Below are 23,577 nucleotides of genomic sequence, written 5' to 3'. Positions count from 1 at the left end.
AAAATTAATGGTGAAATTCATAAAACAAAATAGGCCTGAAAACATGAAAAAAATAAAGACGGTTAACTGTTGTTCAAATCATCCACCTACAACATAATATAATTTGTCTAACTGAAATCCCATAAGTCTTATTTCGGCCATTGATGCTGCTCGTGTACACCAATCGCTTGCAAACTGTTACGAAGAGGTTTGCTCGCTCGCTCTATCTCTCTCTTTCTCCAAGCCACTGATTTTCATTTCTTGTTATGATTTGCAAACTCCAGGGCAATCAAATCTCGTTTTACACCGAGTGCACTTAGGCAGGGCACAACAACCGCCACCGCCCCAATCGTCATCGTCGTTACCACATCGTTTGCCTGCGAGGAGGAAATTTCACATTTATGCAAATTTCAGTTCCCAAGCCATCATGCTAAAAACCTCTTCGCGGCTTGTATGTTCAGCCAATTTTTGCCGCGGTGCTTCTGGCAAATGTGATCAATAAAACTTACAACCAAGCTCATGTTCGTACTACACGCCTCACGGGTCGCTCTCGCTAATCCATCTAGGGGGGTGGCGTTGTGCTATCTTGTCCTAAGTTGACTTGAATTCTTTCAAATTGGTATTCGAATTTGGTGAATTTTATATTTTTTTCAACATGTCAATTTCATTTTGCCACAAGTCATACAAAATTTCTGTAAATTTTGTCAAATCATCCAAGCATGCACGACGGTGACCAAATACTGAGACATAACCTACAACTAGGACTCTCGTAACTAAGCAAGTGCCCTCTAGCGGTAAAAGCAGCGATCTGGTAACCGACTTCGAGTCATGTACCATTTCCAGCTGATCTGCGCTGATTGAATCTGAACGCCTCATAATCGGTTGATAAATCGATTGACCCATTAGTTATCATTTTTATGAGATATTCTGTATCGAGCTGCCACCTTGCGGTTGACTCAAGGAACGCTATTTGTTTTTCAAAAAAGAACCGCGACAAAAACCCCAACCAGGCGATCGTAAAAACTAACAACCTTCTATTTTTTCCCTCGACGAGATCGTGTAACTGGAGTGACGGTAAAAGTGCGGTTTTCCTCCTTTTCAAACTCGTCAATAGAGATAAATTCTAAAATAATTGACATTTACCGTCCCCCTGCATTTCGTTGCGTTGCCAAGTGACTGCGGGCTGTCATGGGAATATACGGATTGTGGCCTCGGAATGGGGGGAAAAAGGTTCACAGAAAACCGGGAAAAATCGAAAGGTTGTTGACAATTGGAGCCAAGGGAGCAATGAATGCAACTTGGCCTGAAAATACGACCTCCCCCAATAGCATCATCGTTCGGCGTTCTGCGCAGAGTGATTGTGTGTTTCTGGTTTGAGTTTTGTGGAGGGGGATATCGGGTTATTTGATCGAAGTTTTACGATTTGATCGAAATATGCAAAAAACATTTTGAAAAATTCAGTAATGGGTTTTTTATATTTTTAATTTTATAAACTTATAATATTTAAAGAAGATTGTAAGCCAGCCATAATGAAGAGTAAATAATTGATTAATAACTTTAATATTTATTTTCATAAATATGTGCATTTAACAAATAAAAAAAGGATATAGTGCAATGCTTTTCAAACTATCTGTAAATTAGCCCAAACATACTCAACAAATTTTAAACAAGGTGGAAATTATTTCAAATAGCCGTTAGTTGATTGCTTCTGAACTAATTATTATTTTAAAAAAAGATTGTTTTGCATACCACTAGGTTTTTTGGCCAAATTTTCCCTAGTTTTTGTTTAATTGCATTTGAAGAACCTTCTGTTACCGGTAAATGAAAAAGAAATAGTTGCAAGGAACACCAAATCTCTATGAACCAGCCATTCACACAAGTTGTCAAATTGTTATTTCGGTAAATAAAATTAATTGAAATTGAAAAAAAGATTTTCTGATCGATTTGGTGGCTAATTTACACAACACATTCACATTGTGTTGTTGAATTCGAAATGTTTCCAAAATCGTCAACATTTTTCTCAATTTTGCTGCAAATGTTTTCAAAATCAAAAACATTGTTATTCAAAATCGAAAAAAATTTTTTTGACGATTTTGGAAACATTTCCATGTTGTCGAATTCAACAACACAGTGTTAACGGATTTGCTTACAGGATTTCTACCGTGTATGTATTGCGTGTACGTACACGAAAATAAAGTGAGGTTAAACTTTGCCAGCCAGCAAAACCAAATGATACGCTAGTGTGCGTACGCAAAACGTCATAAAGCTCTATTGTTTGCATCAGGACACTGTGACGAGAATTCAGTCATTTTTGGGTTTAATTATATTTTTTTCACTTGGCCTAGGAAGCCTTGTTCAAATGATTCATTTTATTTATAGATGGAGATCAAATTTGCATTATTTCTTACAGAAATCTTGCATTTGGGACAGTTTTCTTGTAATTTTTTACGTGGCTATTTTTACTTGTAAAAGTCAAAACCAAGCCTGGCCATCTCTAAAATTACCTAAATTCTAAATCAAATTTCTAATTTCTAAATTTCCTTTAAATTTGCTGCAGTGACCTTGAAGAATGGACTAAATTATTTAAATATTGCATCTGCTAAAAGTAATCAGGGAAAACTACGATTTCTCTATTTTACCTAAAAAGCGTCAAATTTTTGAGTGAGGATAACTCAGCAATTGTGCGACCGATTTTCAATATTAAAAATAGAACTATCTTAAAATTTTCCAATTTAAGAAAAATATATTTAGAAAAATGTACCATAACATTTAAAAAGGTCAAAATTCACTTGTTTTCTACCATAACAAAAAAAGAAAGATTTTTATTGAAATGATTAAAAAACTTTTACTGTTTAGAAGAAAAACATTAAAATTCCGGTAAAAAAAATGTTTCAAATGACACATTATGCATTAGCCCGGGTCAAAAAAATTAAAATTGCTCAAATCAAAAAGTATATGAGATTGCCCGAAAGAGTACTCAAAATGGGGCCTCCAGCCCAAATTTCGGCCATGAGAATTTCGGCGACGCCGGAATGAATCTGCTTCTAGGCAAGATTAGAGGCTTCGGATCATCTTGCACCCTTCAGAGAAATTGTTCCCCAGACCATCCCCTTGGACCCCATGGTATGCAAAAGTCGTTAAATTTCAACGACAGACTTGTACAGAGCAATGTACCCAATTGTTCAAGTTTTACGGGTTAATTACCATTTAAACTTGTTCCTGCTCAAGGCAAGCCAATTTTCAACCAAATGGGCTGAAGTTTGGGCTGGAGGCCCCATTTTGAGTACTCTTTCGGGCAATCTCATATACTTTTTGATTTGAGCAATTTTAATTTTTTTGACCCGGGCTATTATGCATGCATTCTCTTAGATTTGGCCATGTGATTTTTGTAATCTCAACTATATTTGTTCAGCTTTCTTAAATTAAATTTCTTATATACGTCAATTGGTCAGCTCAAATGTTTATCAACTTTGGAGTCTTTGTCAATGTGTAAATAAAAAAAAACAATTTGTTGAACACTTTAATTAAACTTTCTTTAAGATAATCAGTTTTATGAGTTTCAGAATTTTAGAAATATTGTCAATTCAATTCAATTAAAAAATATGAAAACTATCAATGGACAAGTATATGTCTTTTTCAAAAAATAAGTTCAAGAGCAAATATTTTTAAAATCAAACTAGCATTAATTCATGATAAAAAATAGGGTTTACAAATCCGGGGAAATCTTAAATTTGTTGAAAATTGTTATGATTAATATTTTGCATCAAAAATGTGCATTACAGCGACTCTAATAGTTTAAAAAAAGTATGAAGATCAATTAAAAGCTTGACTGCATGTAAAAAATCATACAACTACAAGTAAATGTACATTTTTTTCTAATTTTGCTGGTTTCAGCTCTTAAACAAATAGTAAAGCTTTTAAGTTTTTCCTGCAAAATCTAACTTCTCGTTATACTTCAAACCACTTTTTGAATATTTGGAGCAGGTTTTTAATATAATTTTTGGCATTCTCAAACAATACAAATTAATTTTTCGGTTTTTTATGGTTTTATTATGCCACATGGTTTTTGGGTTTATAATTTTTTTAGCTGATTTTTTACGTGATTTTAATTATACAGCAATTCCCCACGAAAACAGCATGGAAAAAACAAAAGTGCTCGGATCGGGCTCAAAAAATTTCTAGGAGTTCCCTGGCCGAAATAATTAGACCCGTATTTTTTTGTTTGGCCATTAGGGTGACCTACGCCGTGTTAGGGTGGTCTGAAAAATAGCCATTTTCGTCGATTTTCGCAAAAACCACTTTTTTCGAAAAATCATAACTCCTCGCCATTTTAACCGATTTCAATTGTCTTATACGCAAATGAAAGGTGATAAGTTGGCCTTTCAAAAAAAAAATAATAAGAAGTTTCGAAAATCTAGCCTTACATATGAAAAGCGCGTATGAAACTTCAAAATGCCGCTTTGACGGTGTCTGGACCAAAGAGCCTATGTCTGGAAATATTTTTATCGGATTCCCCGAACATTTTTACATAACATAGGGGAAATATACCCATTTTAATCACTCTAAGCCATTCGACCGATTCTCATCACCAGACATGTATAGGTCATCACTGAAATTTTGAAGTTATCGCGGTTTTAGTGAAAAAAGTTGTTTTTTTGCCAATTTCGTCATTCTCCGGTTTTTGCGTGCGGCGCGTCGATAAACACGGATTTTATTTTCAAAAAATCATATCTCGGAATCCTGTTAATGAACGCCTCCCATTTTTTAGTATATTATGTAAAAATGTCCGGGGAATCCGATAAAAATATTTCCAGACATAGGCTCTTTGGTCCAGACACCGTCAAAGCGGCATTTTGAAGTGTCATTCGCCCTTTTCATATGTAAGGCTAGATTTTCGAAACTTCTTATTATTTTTCTTTGAAAGGCCAACTTATCACTTTCATTTGCGTATAAGACAATTGAAATCGGTTAAAATGGCGAGGAGTTATGATTTTTCAAAAAAGTGGTTTTTGCGAAAATCGACGAAAATGGCCATTTTTCAGACCCCCCTAACACGACGTAGGTCACCCTAATGGCCAAACAAAAAACTACGGGTCTAATTATTTCGGCCAGGGAACTCCTAGAAATTTTTTGAGCCCGATCCGAGCACTTATGTTTTTTTCCATGCTGTTTTCGTGGGGAATTGCAGTATATGTACGATAAATTAACAGCACTCCACAAGCAGTCTTAATTTTTTTAAATTTAACCCACTAACACATATTGTTGCACCAGTGCTCCATGATTATTTTACTTCAAATTGTAATTTCTTGAATAGTAGATATTAAAGGAATTGAAGTAATTCTTCTTGTAGAAACCTGTTTGAAATATTTAATAATACTGCATAATTTTATTTTCATCTCATTTGATCATCAAAAACGTAAAAAATCTAAATTTTGTTAAAGTTTATTTTTATTACGCCAGATATATTTCCAGATGGTTCTAAAATTTATATTAAATCAAATATTTTTTTATTCAAAATTTTCTGATCATTTCATTAATTCTTTTTTATAAGAACTGAACAATTTATGGAATTGAACAAAATTTTGTTGAGGTTCTTCATTTATTATTATTTTTTCAGGGCATTTTCACAAAATTGGTTTCAAAAAGTTGACAATATGTACACTTCCCGGGATTTTTGGAAACGGGACGGGAATCGGGCTCTAAATAAAATACACACTTATACTCTGCCCATAATTGAAAATTCGGCTATTATGCCAAATCAAGTATTCCGAGAAAAACGCGTTTTAGGGTTTGTCACAAAATCTCCGTCAAGGCAATTTCCCATAAGAGTGGCATATTAGCCGTTTAGTTATTTGCATCGGCAGCCAAGTCTAAACACTATTTCAGTGAAATTCAAGTTCCCGAAGATGCGTTGGAACATCCTCTACCACCTGGTGCTAATATCTCGTTTTTGCCAAAAGTGGATATTAGCCGTTTTTTCAATGGTGGGCAGTACTATCATAATTAATGTTGTTAAATTAACGTAACAAAAATTGTAACTTTTGATGCAATTTTCGATTAAAAATTAAAATTACACAGCAAAAAATTGTGTAAATTTGGAAGGTGTAATTTTGGAAGGTTGAATATTACCTCTTTTATTATGTAATTTTACCTCATTTTAGACTTAAAAAGCGACATTACACCAGAATAGTGGTTAAATTACACATTTTCAGAGGTAAAATTACACATTTTTTCTGACATAAAAGATGTACCCCTTTTTAGATGAAATTTTACCATGATTTTTTTTTCTGTGTAAGCGTTTGTCATAAATAGTAATAAGATTTGAAACACAAATTTCCCAACATACCCCTCGTGCCCAACATTTGTGCCAACTTTACCAAAGGGATTCAGAGGATTAGAGCGTCGTCGTCTGTCGTTGCCGCCGTATGCAAATTGATGACTTGAAGTTGATTATTATTTTCATGGCTGTGTGGCCCAGCAGTGTGCCACAGCTTTTGAAGGGAATGACTTTATTAGAACAATATTGAACTCGATTTGAGCAGTATATTATTGCGCTCGCATGTGGACAAGCTTTGAAGACTTGGGATCGGAAATTGGCCGCCGCCGACATTCATTTGATATTCTATTGCATTTTAATGACTGCATCAGAAGACAGTCGGTGACTGCAAAGGTCAGAGTCCTTCCAATATTATGCCCGTGACAATCGGAGTTTTCTTGCGGTCTTAATAAGCTAACTCGTTTACATTTTTATGACATGAAGATATTTCCAGTCAAAAGAATCTTTCAGCAGGTCTCCAAATTGACCATAAACTGATATCCCAGCAATAAAAAAGTTTCTCAAAGGTGACATTCAGGAGCTGCTAATAGTCGTCTTCCTTCCTCGGGCACGAAGCACCCCTGAAGATCTGGGCCGGGGACGATGACTTCACGGTCAGACACGGGATGATATTTAAACCTTCCTCCCCGGTGCGGTCTAAAGGTCAGCCCCACGATCTGGACGTCCTTGACGGCAGAAATCGGTTTCCTCCTGACAAAAAAAAGAAACCTGCGGATCTTGAAACACTTATAATCTTCTTATTTACCCTTGTTCAAGTTCCCTCTTCCAGAAATCGTAAAAAAAAACTTGCGCTGGGTTTACGGATGGATTCCTGAAAAAGTGGTTCACATTTGATCAGTTGGTTGATCCGCAGCTGGTGCATGTTCGTTTATGAGTTTTGAATAATACCTTAGATCGGCTTAATTGGTATGTTCATTTTTAATACTTAATTTGTGACATTTTTAAATTGAAACATGGAATATTTTACAATTTGTATTATATTCTAATTCAAATTAAAACAAGTTTTTTTTCGTAAAAAGAAATAATATTTAATTCTAACATCTAATAAAAAAAATAGCGAGTTTCCATATAGCTTCCTCTTTTTTCGAGCTTGGAAGCTTAGGCGTTAAGCAACGTTGAATAAAAATTAATAAACTAAAACATGCGTCCAAATCAGCCCTTGTTATGTGTTCAGCAACCTTCACTTGATTCCTGCAGACATCAACAAACTGCCAGACAATATCAAAAACAAGCGCAAAATTGAATTGAACAACAGAAAAAAAACTAGTCCAATGAAAGCGAAAGTATTTCTCTTTTCGGAAGCCACCGAGCACGTTTCGAGTTCCTGGCCACTGCCCATGCGGGTTCGTTGCAAATGCGCTCGCCGGACACTTGTTTTACTGCCAATGGCCCCAGCGGACCATCAATCCATCAAAAAACCGGCGCAAAACTGATTTAATCCACCTGCCTGCCTGATTGATTGATACCGACTAGGACTAGGACGTGAATAAGCGCCTCCGTCTATTGACCATTATTAGTAAGCAGCACCGGTAGTCGCAAAAGAAAGAAAGAAGAAATAAAACCCAAACAATAAATAAACGAACCGTGGCAGCAAAAAATATAGACTACATGCGGCTAAATTTACACACAAATCAACCTGGGTTGTGAACAAAGTTAACAACAAACTTGCAACGGACAGTTTGCGATTGTTTTTTGTTTTCGTAGCTGCTTTCGGCCAAGGAAGGTGAAATTTAAACCACCTCTAAATAGTTTGTGGGGCGATGATTCGTGCGCGTGCAGCGTGAATAATTTACCATTGATTGGTGTGAATTGATTTGATGAAAGACGAATAAATCTGGAAACTTAATAAAGCTTTGCAATTAAGCTAGTGCTTTGTGGTTGATGGCAGAATGTTTATATGTTCAACACATGCTATAAATATAATATGAAATTTTTTGAACGATTCCAAATAGATTTGCACAACGGTTGGAGACCATTAATTTAGCAATGCTTCACCAACTAGTTGGTACTTTGAACAATGACTTGTTTGTGACTGGAATAAATCTGGTACATTTTTATTTGTCTAAAAAAAACCCCAAAAGCGGAAGTAGGATACACAGAAAAAAAAAATTATGGTAATATTCATCAGGAAATGGTGACAGATTTTGTGGCAAAATAAATGATAAATTTTACCTTAGAAAATGATGAATTTTCATCAGTTTCTGATGAATATTCATCAGGTTCACATTTTTAAACATTTTTTGAGTAATATTACTCAAAAAATGAGTAATATTCAACCAACCAAATTTTCAACATTCCAAAATTCAACTTTTTTTTGCTGTGTAATGCCAATAGTTAATGCAAGTTTGTGCAGCTTATAGATCCTCCGTAATCTGATTAGATTTGACATAGTTTTGACTTTATTTGGTGGCAGTTTATCTAGTTAGTTTACAATTTTCGCATATAAATCCCACGATATCAAAATATTATCTTACCCGAGCAGGGGTAAATAACAAGGGAAATTCATGATAATACTTTTCTATGGTATCAATACTATTTGAGAATCCCTGAAAAAATATTTAAAAAAAATAATGAAGCATGTGAAGTCATACCAAATTTTGGTATTATTCTGACATTGATAAAATCTAAAACTGTAGAATTTCGGTTGCAAATTTTTTATATTTTTGTGGTATTGCATTTTGTACAAATTCTTCTGAAATTATGGGAAACTGGGAACATTTCGACCAATTTTGACAAGCTCTTAAATTCTGCATCAAAAAGTCAATTAAAATTCAATATTTTCATTAGAAATGAAGAATTTCAAAGTTGAAAACTTAAATTATTGGTAAACCGGCTAAGGAAATTTATACAATCATCTTGGACAATATCTTGCTGTATTTTCATTACAAATTGTTAAAAAAAAACGTTTTTTTTATTTGATCGTCTTGCGTTCTTCCAGCTAAGATGTTGGGTAAATTTCAAAGAAAGCTAGAAATCTGTAAAACATGGAAACTTTTTATTGAAGGTAAAATACTGGTAAACATATTTTCGAAATGAGTTCTTTATAGTAAGATTGTTGCAAATATTTTTCAAAGAGTATCGCACCCCCTACCCGTTTAAAATTGGTCCGAAAAATTAGGGTTAATTTTTTACCAATAAAAGGAAGGAGAAGTCTAACAATTTAAAAAAATCTGAAATGCATTATTCTGCATTGATAATCATATTTAGCATGTCTGGGCTCGTCTAAAAATATTTTGAATTTTTATGAAATTCCAATGCACAGCACCGCAAAAACTTTTTTACCACGCAAAAAAAAACATTCTTTTTACCTTGAAACTTTGGAAACATATCTTTGCAAAACAACTGACACACTTTTTAAATTCAAATGTTGAAACTTTGTCCTGTAATTTTTTTTTATATTTTTATATAATTGTAAAACTTTTGGTTTGTTTAGTTTTTTTGCCCTTTTCTTTAAAAACAATATTGAACTTTTTGAATCAAGATTTATCTCTTGAAACGGCTAAATACTCTTACAGTATCATCCCGTTTTTGGCCACATGAATTTTTCAAACATTTCTGCTTTCCAAAAGTCAAGTCAACAATTGTTCATTATTGTTTGGATTGGTTTTCGATCAAGAATTTAGAAGAAATATGAAGTTAGTCTCATTAATTTCTCACTTTTGAAGAGATGAAATCTAGAGTAAATTTTCAAAACAGCCAATGAGGGGTTGGGTTTCCTATGCAGATAGGACCTTTTGAAAATTTAATCTAGAAATGTGTCGAAAAGTTGTGTTGCCAAAAACGGGATGGCACTGTATTTGGAAAATTATTTTATTTTTAAGCTTCGAAAATATTTTTAGCAACAATAATCAGAAAACTTAACAAAAGTTTTATTTTAAGATTGGAAATCGAACCAACAGTTTCCAAGATATCTTTTTTTTAAAATGATGGTTAATTAGATGATACTGAGAAAAACTAAATTTTCACTAAAGCTAAACTTCAAGATGTGTATGTATGTATGTATTGAACCCCCGTCTTGGCAGGACTTGGCCATGACCATAGTATAGTTTCAACTGAGACGGTTCGGTTAGTAACCACAATATATCTCAAGAGCCTGTGAAGCGAAATACCTTTCTATAGCTAACGATTTCTTCTGAAATTGTACAGACAAAGATCGGTAATGCAGATGACTCGGGCCAGGCAATCCACGACTCCCTCGTCCAGTTCATGAGTATATGAGATGGCCCTGGGCTGTTTTTGAGACGGTGTTAGTAGTTATATAATGGTTTGCACGGAGAGACTGTGCCCAGAAATTTTAACAATTAAAATTGTTGATTTTACTTTCGTAAATTGTAACAAAAACGTACTTATGACTGCCAATATTCCGTTAAAACAATTAAAATTTAGTATTAAATTACTAACCTGTTTGTTGAAAATGCTAGAGGCAAAAAGCTAACAGATTTCCCGAACTCGAATGAACGTGCTCGACTGTTAGCTTTGGTTTTGGGAAAATCAAAAATTTTGTTGGTTGAATATAATTAACAATTGGTTGAATATTTAAAAGATGAACTTGGGTTTGTTTACGTCTGTCATTTGAAGTCAGGATCCGAACGAGAGCGGTCGATTTGTTGAGTTTGTGTTGTTAATTATGAAGTGAGAGGATGTGAAAGGTGAAAATTACACTATTTGGCTAATGTTAAAGTGGCAAATCAAAGTGTCGCAACTGGAGAGGTGGAATTGGTGAGTAGGTTTGTTGATGATTTCTTTGCAGGTGATAAACTATGAAGAGCAACAGGACGACCTTCGCCATGAGGACCTCTAATGCGAGTGAGCTGAACACGTTATAAGAATTTTTGATGGAAAGAGAGGGCAGTAGAAGGGAGATGCGGGCCAACTCTTAACGGATGGAGCAGCCCGGGCCAATTTAACAAAATGTTGGTTAATCCAAGTAAGTATGGGTTTATTTTTGCATAATTTTTATCTTTTTATTTTTCTTATTAAAAAACTGAATCATTTAAAAGCTTCACGCTTACGACGGATAAAATCTTAATGAAACATTATTTTTTTTTTTCAGAATCATCAATTATAAAATACATAGAAATGCGTACACATGACAACATAAAAAATAGAGATGAAGTAAAATATCAAAAAATAAAAATATATAAAATATATAAAAGAAGATAATTATTATCTTGAAAGTTTTGTTGCAATACGACTGCTCAATAAACTGGTAAGTTAAACTCAAAATATTTTTTTCAGGATTCGGAGTACGTTGTATAAATAGAATCAAATGCAGTGAAAGTGTGTTGCCAAAAGTAATTGTTAAATTAATGCAAGCTTGGTAAGTAGCATTATCGATATTTCTCCTCATTATAATTACATTTATTTACGATCCTTTTTACAGTTTATAGCCGAAATTAAGAATTTTGTATTAAATTACTAATAAATTCCAAATGTTTATTTGCAGCAAAAGGTTCACTTTGGTGAAAATTCTGTGTCCTGAGACCGTTGTAGATGATGATGACTTATCGGATGATTTCACAGTGATGGTAAGTGAATACAACACTTAATTTTATACAACGTAATAAAAATATTAGCTTAAAACTTGGTGAAAATTTTGCTCGGATTTTATTTTTAAAGAATTCACGAGAAATTTGTAATATGCTTTTAGGCTTCATCCATAAAGTACGTCACGCTAAAATCAGCCTAAATTCTCCCCCCCACCCCCCTCCACCCCTTTGTCACGCTTTTCTTATACTTATAACACGCAATGTCACACTTGGTCAGAACCCCCGCTCCCCCCATAGAGCGTGGCATACTTTATGGATGACGCCTTACATGTTTTATAATAACAGTTAAAAAAATGTTTTGATGCTTTTTAACAGTAATTTAACAACTTAATGCAAAAAAAAACAAATTAGTACATAACGTTAAATTTTTAGGCAGAATAAATGCGAAAATAAAAAAAACTCAGCATTAATTTGTGAGGCATTATTATAAAATTTACTGCAAATTCAATAAAAATATTGCCAACAACAGCTAATTATTGACTGCATGTACGAATTTTTTTTTATTCAAGTAAGACATAAGTTAAAATATAGCTAGAAATTCGGCCCAGCCTATATCGTTAGATAATTAAAGAAAATATATATCAACATTTACATAAATTATGTCTAATTAAGAAATGCTTTGTTACAAACCACTAATAATTTGCTGCATGCAAAAATATTTCTGTTGATACAACAAAAAAATTGTTGAAAAATAGTTGAAAAATATGTTCCAGCCAGTTTTTAATAGAATATTCCACAATATTTCAGCTGAAAACAAGAAATTTTTAGTTAATTTTCTGAAAAAAATATTCTAGCAGTCGACTGCTAGAATTTTTTTCGGCCATTTAACCAACAAAAATAGCAATTCCAACTATTTTTTGAGTTAATTTTAGTTACTGGTGGTCAGCAATTTCGGGTTAACAAAATCAACAATCGATTGTTGAAAAAAAGCTGTGTAAAAAATTAACCCATACTTTTAGTTAAATTAACCAAGATTTTCTTAGATTTGCCCCGGCTGGTCTCTCCGTGTGATATGTTATACCTTGTGACATTATTTCGCCACTACGGATCAATTCAGTTCTAGAGCATTCACTGATTCACTCCATGATGGCCGACTGGTTAGCGTCCCAGACCATCAATCCAAAGGTTTGAGTTCATTTCCATTCGTTTTTTGGTTCATATTCATTCATTTCCCGGTAGGGAATCGAACCCTGGACCTTCCGCTTATGAGGCGGGAGCCGTAACCATTAAGCCACGGGCCAGTCATTTCACTAAAGCTAAACTACAAGATTTTAACAAAGTCAGAAAAAGTTAATTGTAGGAATGATTTTCAGCCTTTTGAAAAAAATCCTTTTATGGGGTATCTTATATATTATCTTCTATATATTGCTTATTGCGAGATAAAATCACGTTTGCTTTGAATATTTTCCAAAAAGTCAGCTGAAAACTCAAGGCAACCTTTGACAACAGCCAAAAATTTGTTCTGCGGTTGTCATGCGGCTGTCATGTGACCATTATCTTGCGGTCATATCACCGCGCGTGAACTCTAATTATTAACGCCCGCAATCTAGATATAGGGGAACTATGCCCTTTCTCAGCCTATTTCTATTATCAGCCTATCAGCACTTTGATCATGAATTACAGCTTTCATAAAGTGTTTTTTACTTTTCCAAAGTAACAAATAGCTCAAATAAAAGTGAGCAAGCAACTCTCCATTGTTAATACATCTGAAAATGTTGATTTAATAGCGGAAAACGGCAAAAGTGATGAGAATTGGTCGAACGGCTTAGAGTGATTAAAATGGGTATATTTCCCCTATATAAAATTTCGATGGTTTTGTTCGAACGCGAATCAGTTCAATACGGAGCGTCGGATCTAGGTGCTCTTTGTTGCGTTGGGTTCGTATAAGCCCAAGGAAGGTTTATACGCTAACTAATTGACACATTGGCCGCTCTGGAACCGATTCCGGAGCATCGGCAAATTGTATGGAGAAAGTTACTTAAAATCAAATTTTGATTACAGGAGGCTGAATAAGCAAAAACGCAAAAAAACGTCAACAAACGAAAAAAAGGTAGAACGAAGTTTGTCGGGTAAGGCTTGTTTTAAATAAAAAAATACCTTAAAGTGCCTATTACATGAAAACAGTGCACGTTATTAATAAATGTGTAAAGTTATTTTCGATTACAAATTTGATTTTGCATCTAAAAATTATTTTTGAATGTTTGATTGACATTATCTCAGATTTTTTTTTCTCCAAAAATCACAAATTATTTAAAATTTAATTTCTTTGGGACCACATTTTGCACCATCCCTAGAGCGAAATATTTCGAAAATAAAAAAAACTGTTTAGTTAATTGAACTTTTAGTCCTGAAGTCCTGATCATAACCTACGACTTTGCCGAAGGCATCAAATCGATCAGAAAATCCCTTCTAGATTTTCTAATACTCACATGTCCATTTTGCAACACCAGCCCGCAAAATTGTATGGAGACTCGTATAGAAAAACTAATGATGCAAATGGCTTCTTTCGACAAAAGGAATCATTTGACATTGGTAATGTTTTGAAAAATGTTCCAAATCGATTGAGCGTCAGGGTCGCACTCAAAATGAAGATTCATGTTGCAACACGAAGATTGCATTAAAATTAATTAAAAATCGCTGTCAACAAGAGCACCCACCACCATCCATCACGATCATCACCGACACTTGGATTATGATGTCGAGCAGCAGTTATGTGTGGCGCAGCTGTTTTCCGGTCCCACTACTGCCAGAGGGCTCTCCTGGACTAACTAGAAGAGAGCTGAAGCCGAAAAAACAACCAATAGATTTTAAGGCACACGGCTAGCCGTTGTTACACAACGGTGTGTGTACCATCACCGCTAAACACTCTCCGACGACGATACACCATGTGGTGGCGGATGGTGGTGGTGGCGCACACAGGTCATGAAGTGACCTTTTGGAGACCCCTGAAGTCACACTTCAAACTGCGCCAACCCTAGAAGACTAGAAGCGGACCGGCTCTCAGTAGGTTGAATCTCTAGAAACGTATGTTTTGTAGATTATTTTTTCCCCAAAAAAATATGATTTTTACCAGATTTTGAATTTGATTAGAAAAAAAATCTTGAAAGTTGTGAATTTCTCTTTTGAAATAAGAAAACTTTATTGGAAAAACACGTTTTCCAGAGAACTGCTTAGCTAGTCACAGCTATACCACTGGGAGCTTTCTGATGACTTTATGCAACTTCAACTTCAAGCCCTTGCCCCGATGACGATGCGTTTGCTAGTTTGGGGCCCTCACTTTGTGTGTTCCCATCAATCTGGCCAAGTCGCGTCGTCGAGGGCCGACTGCCCAAAGCTCGCCAAGATCTCTCTCTGTGTGACCTGGGACAATCGTTCGGGGCAGACCCTCATGGAGACGTCAACAGCGGCGAAGACACGATCCGATTTAGGCTTTTGCCAGTAGGCTTCCAACCGTGGGCTAATGAACTGTTTTTTTTTTGCTCGTGTAGTTCATTCCCCTGGAGGAAATCTCCAGCATCCAGCATGTCGTGTGCGAAGTCTTCTAGAGATCGCTTATACGATGTGACGCGAGTTGTTCAGATGATGCAGCTTGAATGCTCGAGCACACACACACACACACACACACACACACAGGGGAAATTATATAATTCATCAGTGGGTCACGTTTTTATCATAAAGATTTTTTTTCTACTGGTTCAACATTTAGTTGAACGCACGAGGAAACGTGCGATAGAGATGTTTCAGCCCCTAAATGGATTAGATTGCACAAGATAAGCTGGTGTTTAAATTAAACAATCACTCAAACTAAGGTAATTGGGTTGGATCTTCTAATTTAAACGTCTCATTATTAAAGTCCTCTATCGTTTATCTGAATTGATGTTAAACATTGATCGTGACTAAATTATTTTGAATAAAAAAGATTAAAGAATTGCATGATGAAACGCTGATTTGAATTCGAGTCATATAATGAAAGAGCACTCTTTAAATGATATTTTTTTTAATATTGAATCTTTAGAATCAATTAATTGAAAATCAATGCAAAAAAACGATTACAGCCATGAGATTTTTTTCTAAAATTTCTCGCAAGTGTTATGGTGCAACTTTGATCCTGTCAAAAGATGCAGGGTGATCGAAACCGGCCTAAAACGTGATTTTGTTGCTTTTTAGATCGGTTTTGAACACGCTTTTTTTACAGGACCGAAATCGCACCAAAATTTCTTCGGAAAGTTTAACAGAATTTTCTTGATTAGAAAATTGCATGGGTTTTATAAAACTCAAAATGTAAAATAGTAGTTTATGCAACAAGTTGCAAAAAGAGGATTTTTTCAGCACGAGTCGTACATTTATCCAACGAGGTTCACCGAGTTGGATAAATACGACGAGTGATGAAAAAATCAAGTTTTGCAACGAGTTCCATACAACGTTTTTTGCAATTCCGAAACCACCCTTTGAACAGAGTTATAGGACAAATGTCCATGCATTGAGTCAATGAATCGTTTTAATTTAAAAAAATGTTGAAAAGTATAACTTTTCATAACAAGTGCTGAAAAGTTCAACTTTTCAGCATTCATTTCAGTGCTGAAAAGTAGAACTTTTCAGCATTTGTTTTGAAAAGGGTTACTATTCGATTCTGTTATTTTTGGTACAGAAAAGTAGGCTGTTTCGTTGTTCAAGAATGACAGGAAAAGTAAGTAGTTTCACGACGGAATTGCAAAAAATAAGTTTTCCCAATGATAAATTTTAAACGATGCATTTTATCAAAAATAAATTTATACAGTTATATTTTTTTTTGCCGAAAACATGTTTTTAGGTACTTTTTACTCGATCCTTGCCGACTTAAATGTAAACATGTTATTACAGACTCATGATAATGGGATGGTATTTATAGATTTTGAATTGGCTGAAACTTTTAGGGGGCCTTCCCTATGGCCAAAGAAGCCATTTTGTGTCATTGATTCACCCATACAAGTCTTCATACAATTTTGGAAGCTGTCCATATAAAAATGGTACGTAAATATTCGCATTGACATGTAATTTTTGAAATCTTGAAATTTTTTGACAGATTTTGTGGGGAAAAAAACCGTAACTTTTGAGCCATGGAAAAGTATGGATAAAAATTTAGCCGCCGAGTTATGATTTTTTGAAAAAAAAAAATTGTTTGAAAAATAGAAATCTTGCCACAATTTTTTTACTTCAGTTTTTCAGTTCCTGTTTCGATTTTGCATAAATAGTATTTCTATTTGTCTTTTCATGAAAATATTTTTTTGAATAAAGCTTCAATAAAATTGCATAAGATTGAATCTCTGGTTGCTGAAATATAGCGGCTCAAAGAAAAAGAAACAGGAAAATTTATGTTTTTTAGGTCTCATCCAAACATTCCCACATTTTCTTATGTCAATATTTCAGAAACTAATGGAAATGGAAACTAAAGGACTTATTTTCAATGTAAAAAAAGCTAAACATATGTAAAACAGTATGATAAAATATTTTTTAAATTTTGGAGTCAAGGCTAACATTTAAAATCAATAGATCAAATATTCAATAATACGCTCTATTGAAATGTAAGAGTTGATTGAAAATAAAAAACGTTTGTTTTCTAAAAGATCAGAAAACTGCAAAAAAAATTCCATATTCAATATTAAAAATAGGACCAAAATTTCTGAGATAATGGTACTAGAAAATATAAGGCTTATGGATGAGACTTTAAAAAACTTTCTTAAAAAAACACAGAAATCAAAATTAGAGGCATTTCTGTGAGATATTTTTAATTCTCTGGATTAAAATAAATTTGAAGATGATTCAACGATTTTTTTTCGATAATTTTTTTTGCGATAACAGCCTAAGATGTAACCAAAATCCTCACGATATATGCAAACTTATATGTTTCTCATTTAAAAAATAAAATTGTATTTTTGAAAACGTCAAATTTATTAAAAACTAATTGCAGGAATCGATTTTCGACTTCATATTGATCATTATTAAGATTAGTGAATTGTCACGATTTCGCGGACAGCGTGAAATTCGTGTAATTCCACTTTTTCCGCTAAATCCCTTGAAATTTAAGGATATTTGGAAATCAATCCATAAAAGAACAAATTTTGGCTGATTTAAGCGTGACGTACTTTATGGATGAAGCCTAACTACACAAAAAAAAATCAGTTCTGAGCAATAGTATAAGGCTTATATCTGTAAGCTCAGTTGAAATGCTGTCAAACTTATGGGAAATTGAACAAGCTTTCTGGTAGAAATATTTTCAAGACTTAAAAATCAAGTCTTATACATGGATAATTCTCCGCCAACTCACACAGCAGTTGCCCCGATCCCTTTTCGATTTGCGTGAAACTTTGTCCTAAGGGGTAACTTTGCAGGGTTATTCTTTAGAGTGTAATAATGTTGTACAAAGTTGTAGAACAGACAATTACAAAATTTTTGATATGTAAACATAAAGGGTTAGCTCATAAACATCACGAGTTATCGCGATTTTACAAAAAAAAAAGTTTTGAAAAAGTTACTTTTTGCGTTTCTCTTTGTTTTGTCGTCCGTGTCTGTCGCGGGAGACGAAGAACAGCCATGATCGACGACGACCAACTTTTTCAAAACTTTTTTTTCGTAAAATCGCGATAACTCGTGATGTTTACAAGCAAACCTCTTGTGTTTATATATACAAAATTTGTAATTGTCTGTTCTACAACTTTGTAGAACATTATTACACTCTAAAAAATATCCCTGCAAAGTTAGAAAAAACACGAAATTTTAAAATGAAAAAAATTGTTCTAAATGAAAAAAAAATACTCTTCTGGGTCAATTTAGATTCGAAAAGTACATTAAATTTCCCATAAAATGACATGTTTCAAAAAAAAAATACATTCGAGTAACGGAAAATGGCAGAGTTTTCAAAACTGTTTTAGTGTTTTTTTTTTCGATGAAAAATCCGTTTTTCGGAATTCTGAGTACGCCATTAAATCGGGCGTGAAATTTTACATAAAAGTCCCTTTGACACCTAATTTCTATCTAATCATCGTTTCAGGCTGCAAATTATTGAAAAACACTAGAAAAAAACAGTGAAATAAATCGTTGGATCACCTTGAAATTTGTCTTTCAAAACAAAAACAATCGAAAATATCTACAGTTATAGCAATTCTTAAATGTCAGTGTCAGTTTTTTTAGAAAGCTCATCCAATTTCCTTCAAATTTGTCTGTGCCCACATTTTGAAACGATGCCACCGCAGACGCCATATCGATCCCTTCTCAATTTACAAATTTTCGAATATTTAATGGATAAGCATTAGGGTGACAGTAAAAAACGACATAAGGAATACCTCCTGACTCGATTCCTTGAGCAAAAATAAGAAACTGTGTCAATTTTGAGCCAAATCGGTTGAGGTTTAAGGGTCCCGAGAGATCGTTAAAGTTTGTATGGGGAAATCGCAAAAATGTATGAGGAAAAACATCGCTTCATAATTAGGCAGGTGGTGCAGGTCCCGCCCAAAATGTAGGAAATTCAATTCAAGGATCAAAGCACTGCGTAGGTTTTCTTGTCGAATAATTATTAAAATAATAAATTAATTTCTTGAAATGTAAATTTTTAGGATCAAGTTCATTATAAAACTATATGATGTAATGAAAATAAATATTGAGATTTTTATGATAATATTAACTCAAATAAGATTGGCTACAGTTTTAGACAGAAAGTTATCACAAGTCAATAAACAGAATAACTTTTCAGAACCAATGTCAACCTCCTAAATTAACATCGCAAAAGCCCACCACCTCTTACCTTTTTATTTCCGTTGCCCATGAGGAGCGTCGTCGTGGTGCATTGGCGCACGGACGCTAAAGTTGCGATGATCTCGTCCTCTTTGTTTTCGCGCGACGTTGATCCCCAGCTTCCTTTCCGATCGTTGAGTTTTATCAAAACACCACAACTTTGTCTCTATCCAGGACGTGGCCGTTTCCGAATTTCATGGCTCACGATTTCTTAACCTGCTTCTTCTCAACCGTTTTATTTTGTTTTTTTTTTGTCGAGGTTTGAAAGGGTTAAGGACGATTGGTTTTTCTGTGTCACTTTTTGGACGGTTCAAAAAAAATATTTTTTATTAGTTTCTTTTTTTGTTTCCGGCTTTAGGCGCCCCCCATCGTTCGTTGGCAATTTTGCGTGTCCCAAGCGGCTCAATTCCTAAACGTAAAATTTGCAAGTCAAAATAAATTTAGAGAAAAAAAAAACGCGGAGAGACCTTCTTTCCGGCTGATTACCCCGACCAATCGATTATACAATTTTGCGAAACTCCCAATACAAAAATATAGCGCCGCCGTCGTCGCAGTCGCAGAAATGCGGTAATTCGGTTGTGTCACTTTTTCCGGCACTCGGCCACTGGCACTGCTGCTGTCTCGACGTCGGTGCTGTTTTTGTCTATGTTTCTTCACACATTCACTCTTCTCTTCATTTGCTTCTCCTCTCTGACTTTGCTGCTCAAACTTTGCTACTCCAGTGCTCCACTTTCGATTTCAAATTGATTTGCTTACACCGCTCTCGTTTCTTCTCTTTTTTCGATTTAAAAAAAATGAAATAAAAAAAAGTTATCACCTTCAACTATTTTTTCTTCTCTGTTTTTCCCCTCATCATCACTAACTCCCTTTCGAACACTCATTCACTTGCGATCGTCTGTGCGACGAGACGTGGTCACATTTCATGCTGATTTTTTTTCGTCATAAATTTTGCGTGTTGGACATGTGAATATGCGAAAATTATGCTTGGCTGCTGCTGCTGCTACTGGCTGTTACATGTGCCCGGATCGTGACAATTTGGCGGAGGTTTCGCTGTGTGTGCTCTGTGATCAGTTTAACAGGGTAATTACTTCGGTTTCTGACAGGACCGGTTTAAGGGACCACGGGAGGTAATTTATGAGTTTATTTTAAAAAGTGTATCATTTTCGTGTGACGCACGACCGTGTAATCAGAGGCAGTTTTGGGTTGGTGAAATTGGAGAATTGTGAGTTTCGCTGATTGAGTTTGCGATTCGATTTGGACAATAAGGAGTCAATTCAGACTCTGCAATTGAGACATTCACAAAGGCTAGTTATTATTGCAGGACAATCAATTTTATTATAAGAACATAAATTTGATAAGTCTGTAGTGATTTTCAAGCAAAAGCAAGCATGATTCGAGCATGAATAAATTATGACGTTTGAAATGCTAGAATTGAGATGAAATCAAAGCGAAAGAAAGGAAAATAATAATGAAAATTTAAAATCTGAAAAAAATCATTAATAAATCCTCTGGCGGAGACAATATTGAAGAATAAGAAAAAATCTTGAGTTTTTTTTAAAGGTCCTATGAACATATGCGTAACAGGTCCTTTCCTAAAAAAACTCTAGACATTAAAAATGCGATTTAATCTCCGTTCAAGCTAGGCTATGACAAGTTTTTGTTAGCCTGCATTTGAGAACGATGGTGGCCTTATAAAATTTAATTTCTAGCAAAATTCAACAACTACGTAACAGTAAAAAAAAGCCAAAATTTCAATAAGTTCAAAAAAGAATCCCCTTGTTTCACGTAATTTCCAATTGGCGGTCTCATAAATCAAAATTTCTTAAAAGTATACAAGTATGCCATTTGATGGAAAATGCAAAAAAAGAACTAATTTGTGAAATGACATAATTTTATTAGTTTTTCTTGATTTTTTTAACTTACTTTCCTATTTTTAGGAATAAATTTGGGGGGGAGACAAAAACATAACGAAGTAAGTTATAAGTAATTTCAGAATTATTTTTAATATAATTAAATTGAGAGAAAAGATGTTAATACTTCGTTAAAGGAAAAATTACCACACAAAAAAAAATCATTGTATAATGTTCATAAAACAAATACGAAAAAGTAAATGATACGAAGGCCAAATCAGTCAAACATTTTTAGAACTGGAAAATAATAATATTGCTGGTTCAAATAGAGTAGATAAAATAATTGTTTTGTGGAGTTACAAAAGAAAAGAAATGAAAATAACAAAAAAGCAAAAAGAAAAGAAAAGAAACGAAAATAAAAGAAAAGAAAAGAAAAGAAAAGAAAAGAAAAGAAAAAAAAAGAAAAGAAAGGAAAAGAAAGGAAAAGAAAGGAAAAGAAAGGAAAAGAAAGGAAAAGAAAGGAAAAGAAAGGAAAAGAAAGGAAAAGAAAGGAAAAGAAAGGAAAAAAAAGGAAAAGAAAGGAAAAGAAAGGAAAAGAAAGGAAAAGAAAGGAAAAGAAAGGAAAAGAAAGGAAAAGAAAGGAAAAGAAAGGAAAAGAAAGGAAAAGAAAGGAAAAAAAAAAATAAAAAGAAAGGAAAAGAAAGGAAAATAAAGGAAAAGAAGGAAAAGAAAGGAAAAGTAAGGAAAAGTAAGGAAAAGAAATGAAAAGAAAGGAAAAGAAAGGAAAAGAAAGGAAAAGAAAGGAAAAGAAAGGAAAAGAAAGGAAAAGAAAGGAAAAGAAAGGAAAAGAAAGGAAAAGCAAAAAAAAGAAAGGAAAAGAAAGGAAAAGAAAGGAAAAGAAAGGAAAAGTAGGATAAGAAAGGAAAAGAAAGGAAAAGAAAGGAAAAGAAAGGAAAAGAAAGGAAAAGAAAGGAAAAGAAAGGAAAAGAAAGAAAGAAAGAAAATTATCCGTTTATACACATAACACAGACAAAATAGTAAATAGTAAAGCTCTAAAAAAGTAACACCCTAATTAAAGAGATCCAATCAATAATCAGTCAAATAATCAATATTAAAAAAAATGTATCAAAATTTTTTAACAATTTAAATTATATGAATGACGAATTAAACAATTAATTGACAATTATTTTTTTAAACCCTCGAAAATAGTCTAAAAAACGAGTGAAATCCATTTTATTAGATGATACAGAGAATTAATGGATCTAATAGAATAATAGAAACAAAAATGGATTATAAGAAAAAAAATAAGAAAAGATAGAAATAAGATTAAAAAAAGGATATGATAGGAGACAAAGAGTGTGAAGAAAACAAAAGAAGAATGATTATGAAAAACATTTGTCTGTTATTTTTTTTCACACAAAATTGAGAAAAAGGCAAGAATAAATGTAAGTAAATTGAAAGTTTAAAAAAGTTTTTACTCCAAACAAAACAAATAATAAACGTGTAAGTAATTAAGCAAAATTATATACCACATTCTATAAAAAATAATGAAAACCGTAGAGGGAGATCAAAACTTTAAAGAATATTTGTATTTACCTTGTCTAGTATTTCTTGTGAAGGATTTTTTAGTATCGTGGTATTCGTAACATTGAAAATAAAGGACTGCAGAGGCCTTATCTGTTAAAACTTGTATAGTTCCCATATCGATAGATCTGATGAGATGTTTATTCTAGGGCAGCGATTCTCAACGGGGGTACCGGGCCTACTTGATTTACATGGCAGGGGGTACCAGCCTAGAAGAAGGTTGAGAATCGCTGTTCTAGGGCATTTTTGTTAATTTCTATAATGTTAAAAACAAATTTTATTTGGAATTATTGAACGAAAAAAACATTTATTATTGAAATCCTGGTAACTATCATGAAAATAAATTTCCTTATATTTCTAAATTTGTATCACAAAAAAAAATCCCTCATAAACTATGCTTTAATCCCTGCTTTCATTCGACCTTCAAACCGCGTCACACTAATCCGTACACCACCGTCCCACTCCGTACCAACCAGCAGCCTAGACCTGCTCAAGGAAGTCAACACTATCT

At 33.8% G+C, this 23,577-nt stretch overlaps 1 protein-coding gene across 5 annotated transcripts in view; it reads right to left on the bottom strand.

The window, feature by feature from the left end:
* Positions 1-23,577, bottom strand: part of LOC120416987 (uncharacterized) — a 269,935-nt gene that overhangs the window by 152,363 nt on the left and 93,995 nt on the right. The window contains exons 1-2 of one of the 5 annotated variants that reach the window (XM_052708576.1): positions 20,100-20,922; positions 19,643-20,041 (exon numbers count right to left, since the gene is read on the bottom strand). Coding sequence is in view for 1 of the 5 variants with exons in the window: in XM_052708577.1 (XP_052564537.1) it covers positions 19,643-19,663 (21 nt within the window). In the remaining 4 variants the exon portion in view is untranslated. Of the gene's footprint in view, positions 1-19,642; positions 20,929-23,577 lie in introns of those variants that run through there. The other 4 variants (XM_052708575.1, XM_039578912.2, XM_039578911.2 and 1 more) reach the window with 4 other exon arrangements.

Source organism: Culex pipiens, chromosome 2, assembly GCF_016801865.2.
Source record: "Culex pipiens pallens isolate TS chromosome 2, TS_CPP_V2, whole genome shotgun sequence".
NCBI lineage: Eukaryota > Metazoa > Arthropoda > Insecta > Diptera > Culicidae > Culex > Culex pipiens.
Note: the sequence above shows the minus strand (reverse complement) of the source record. Positions and strands in the feature narration are given on the sequence as shown.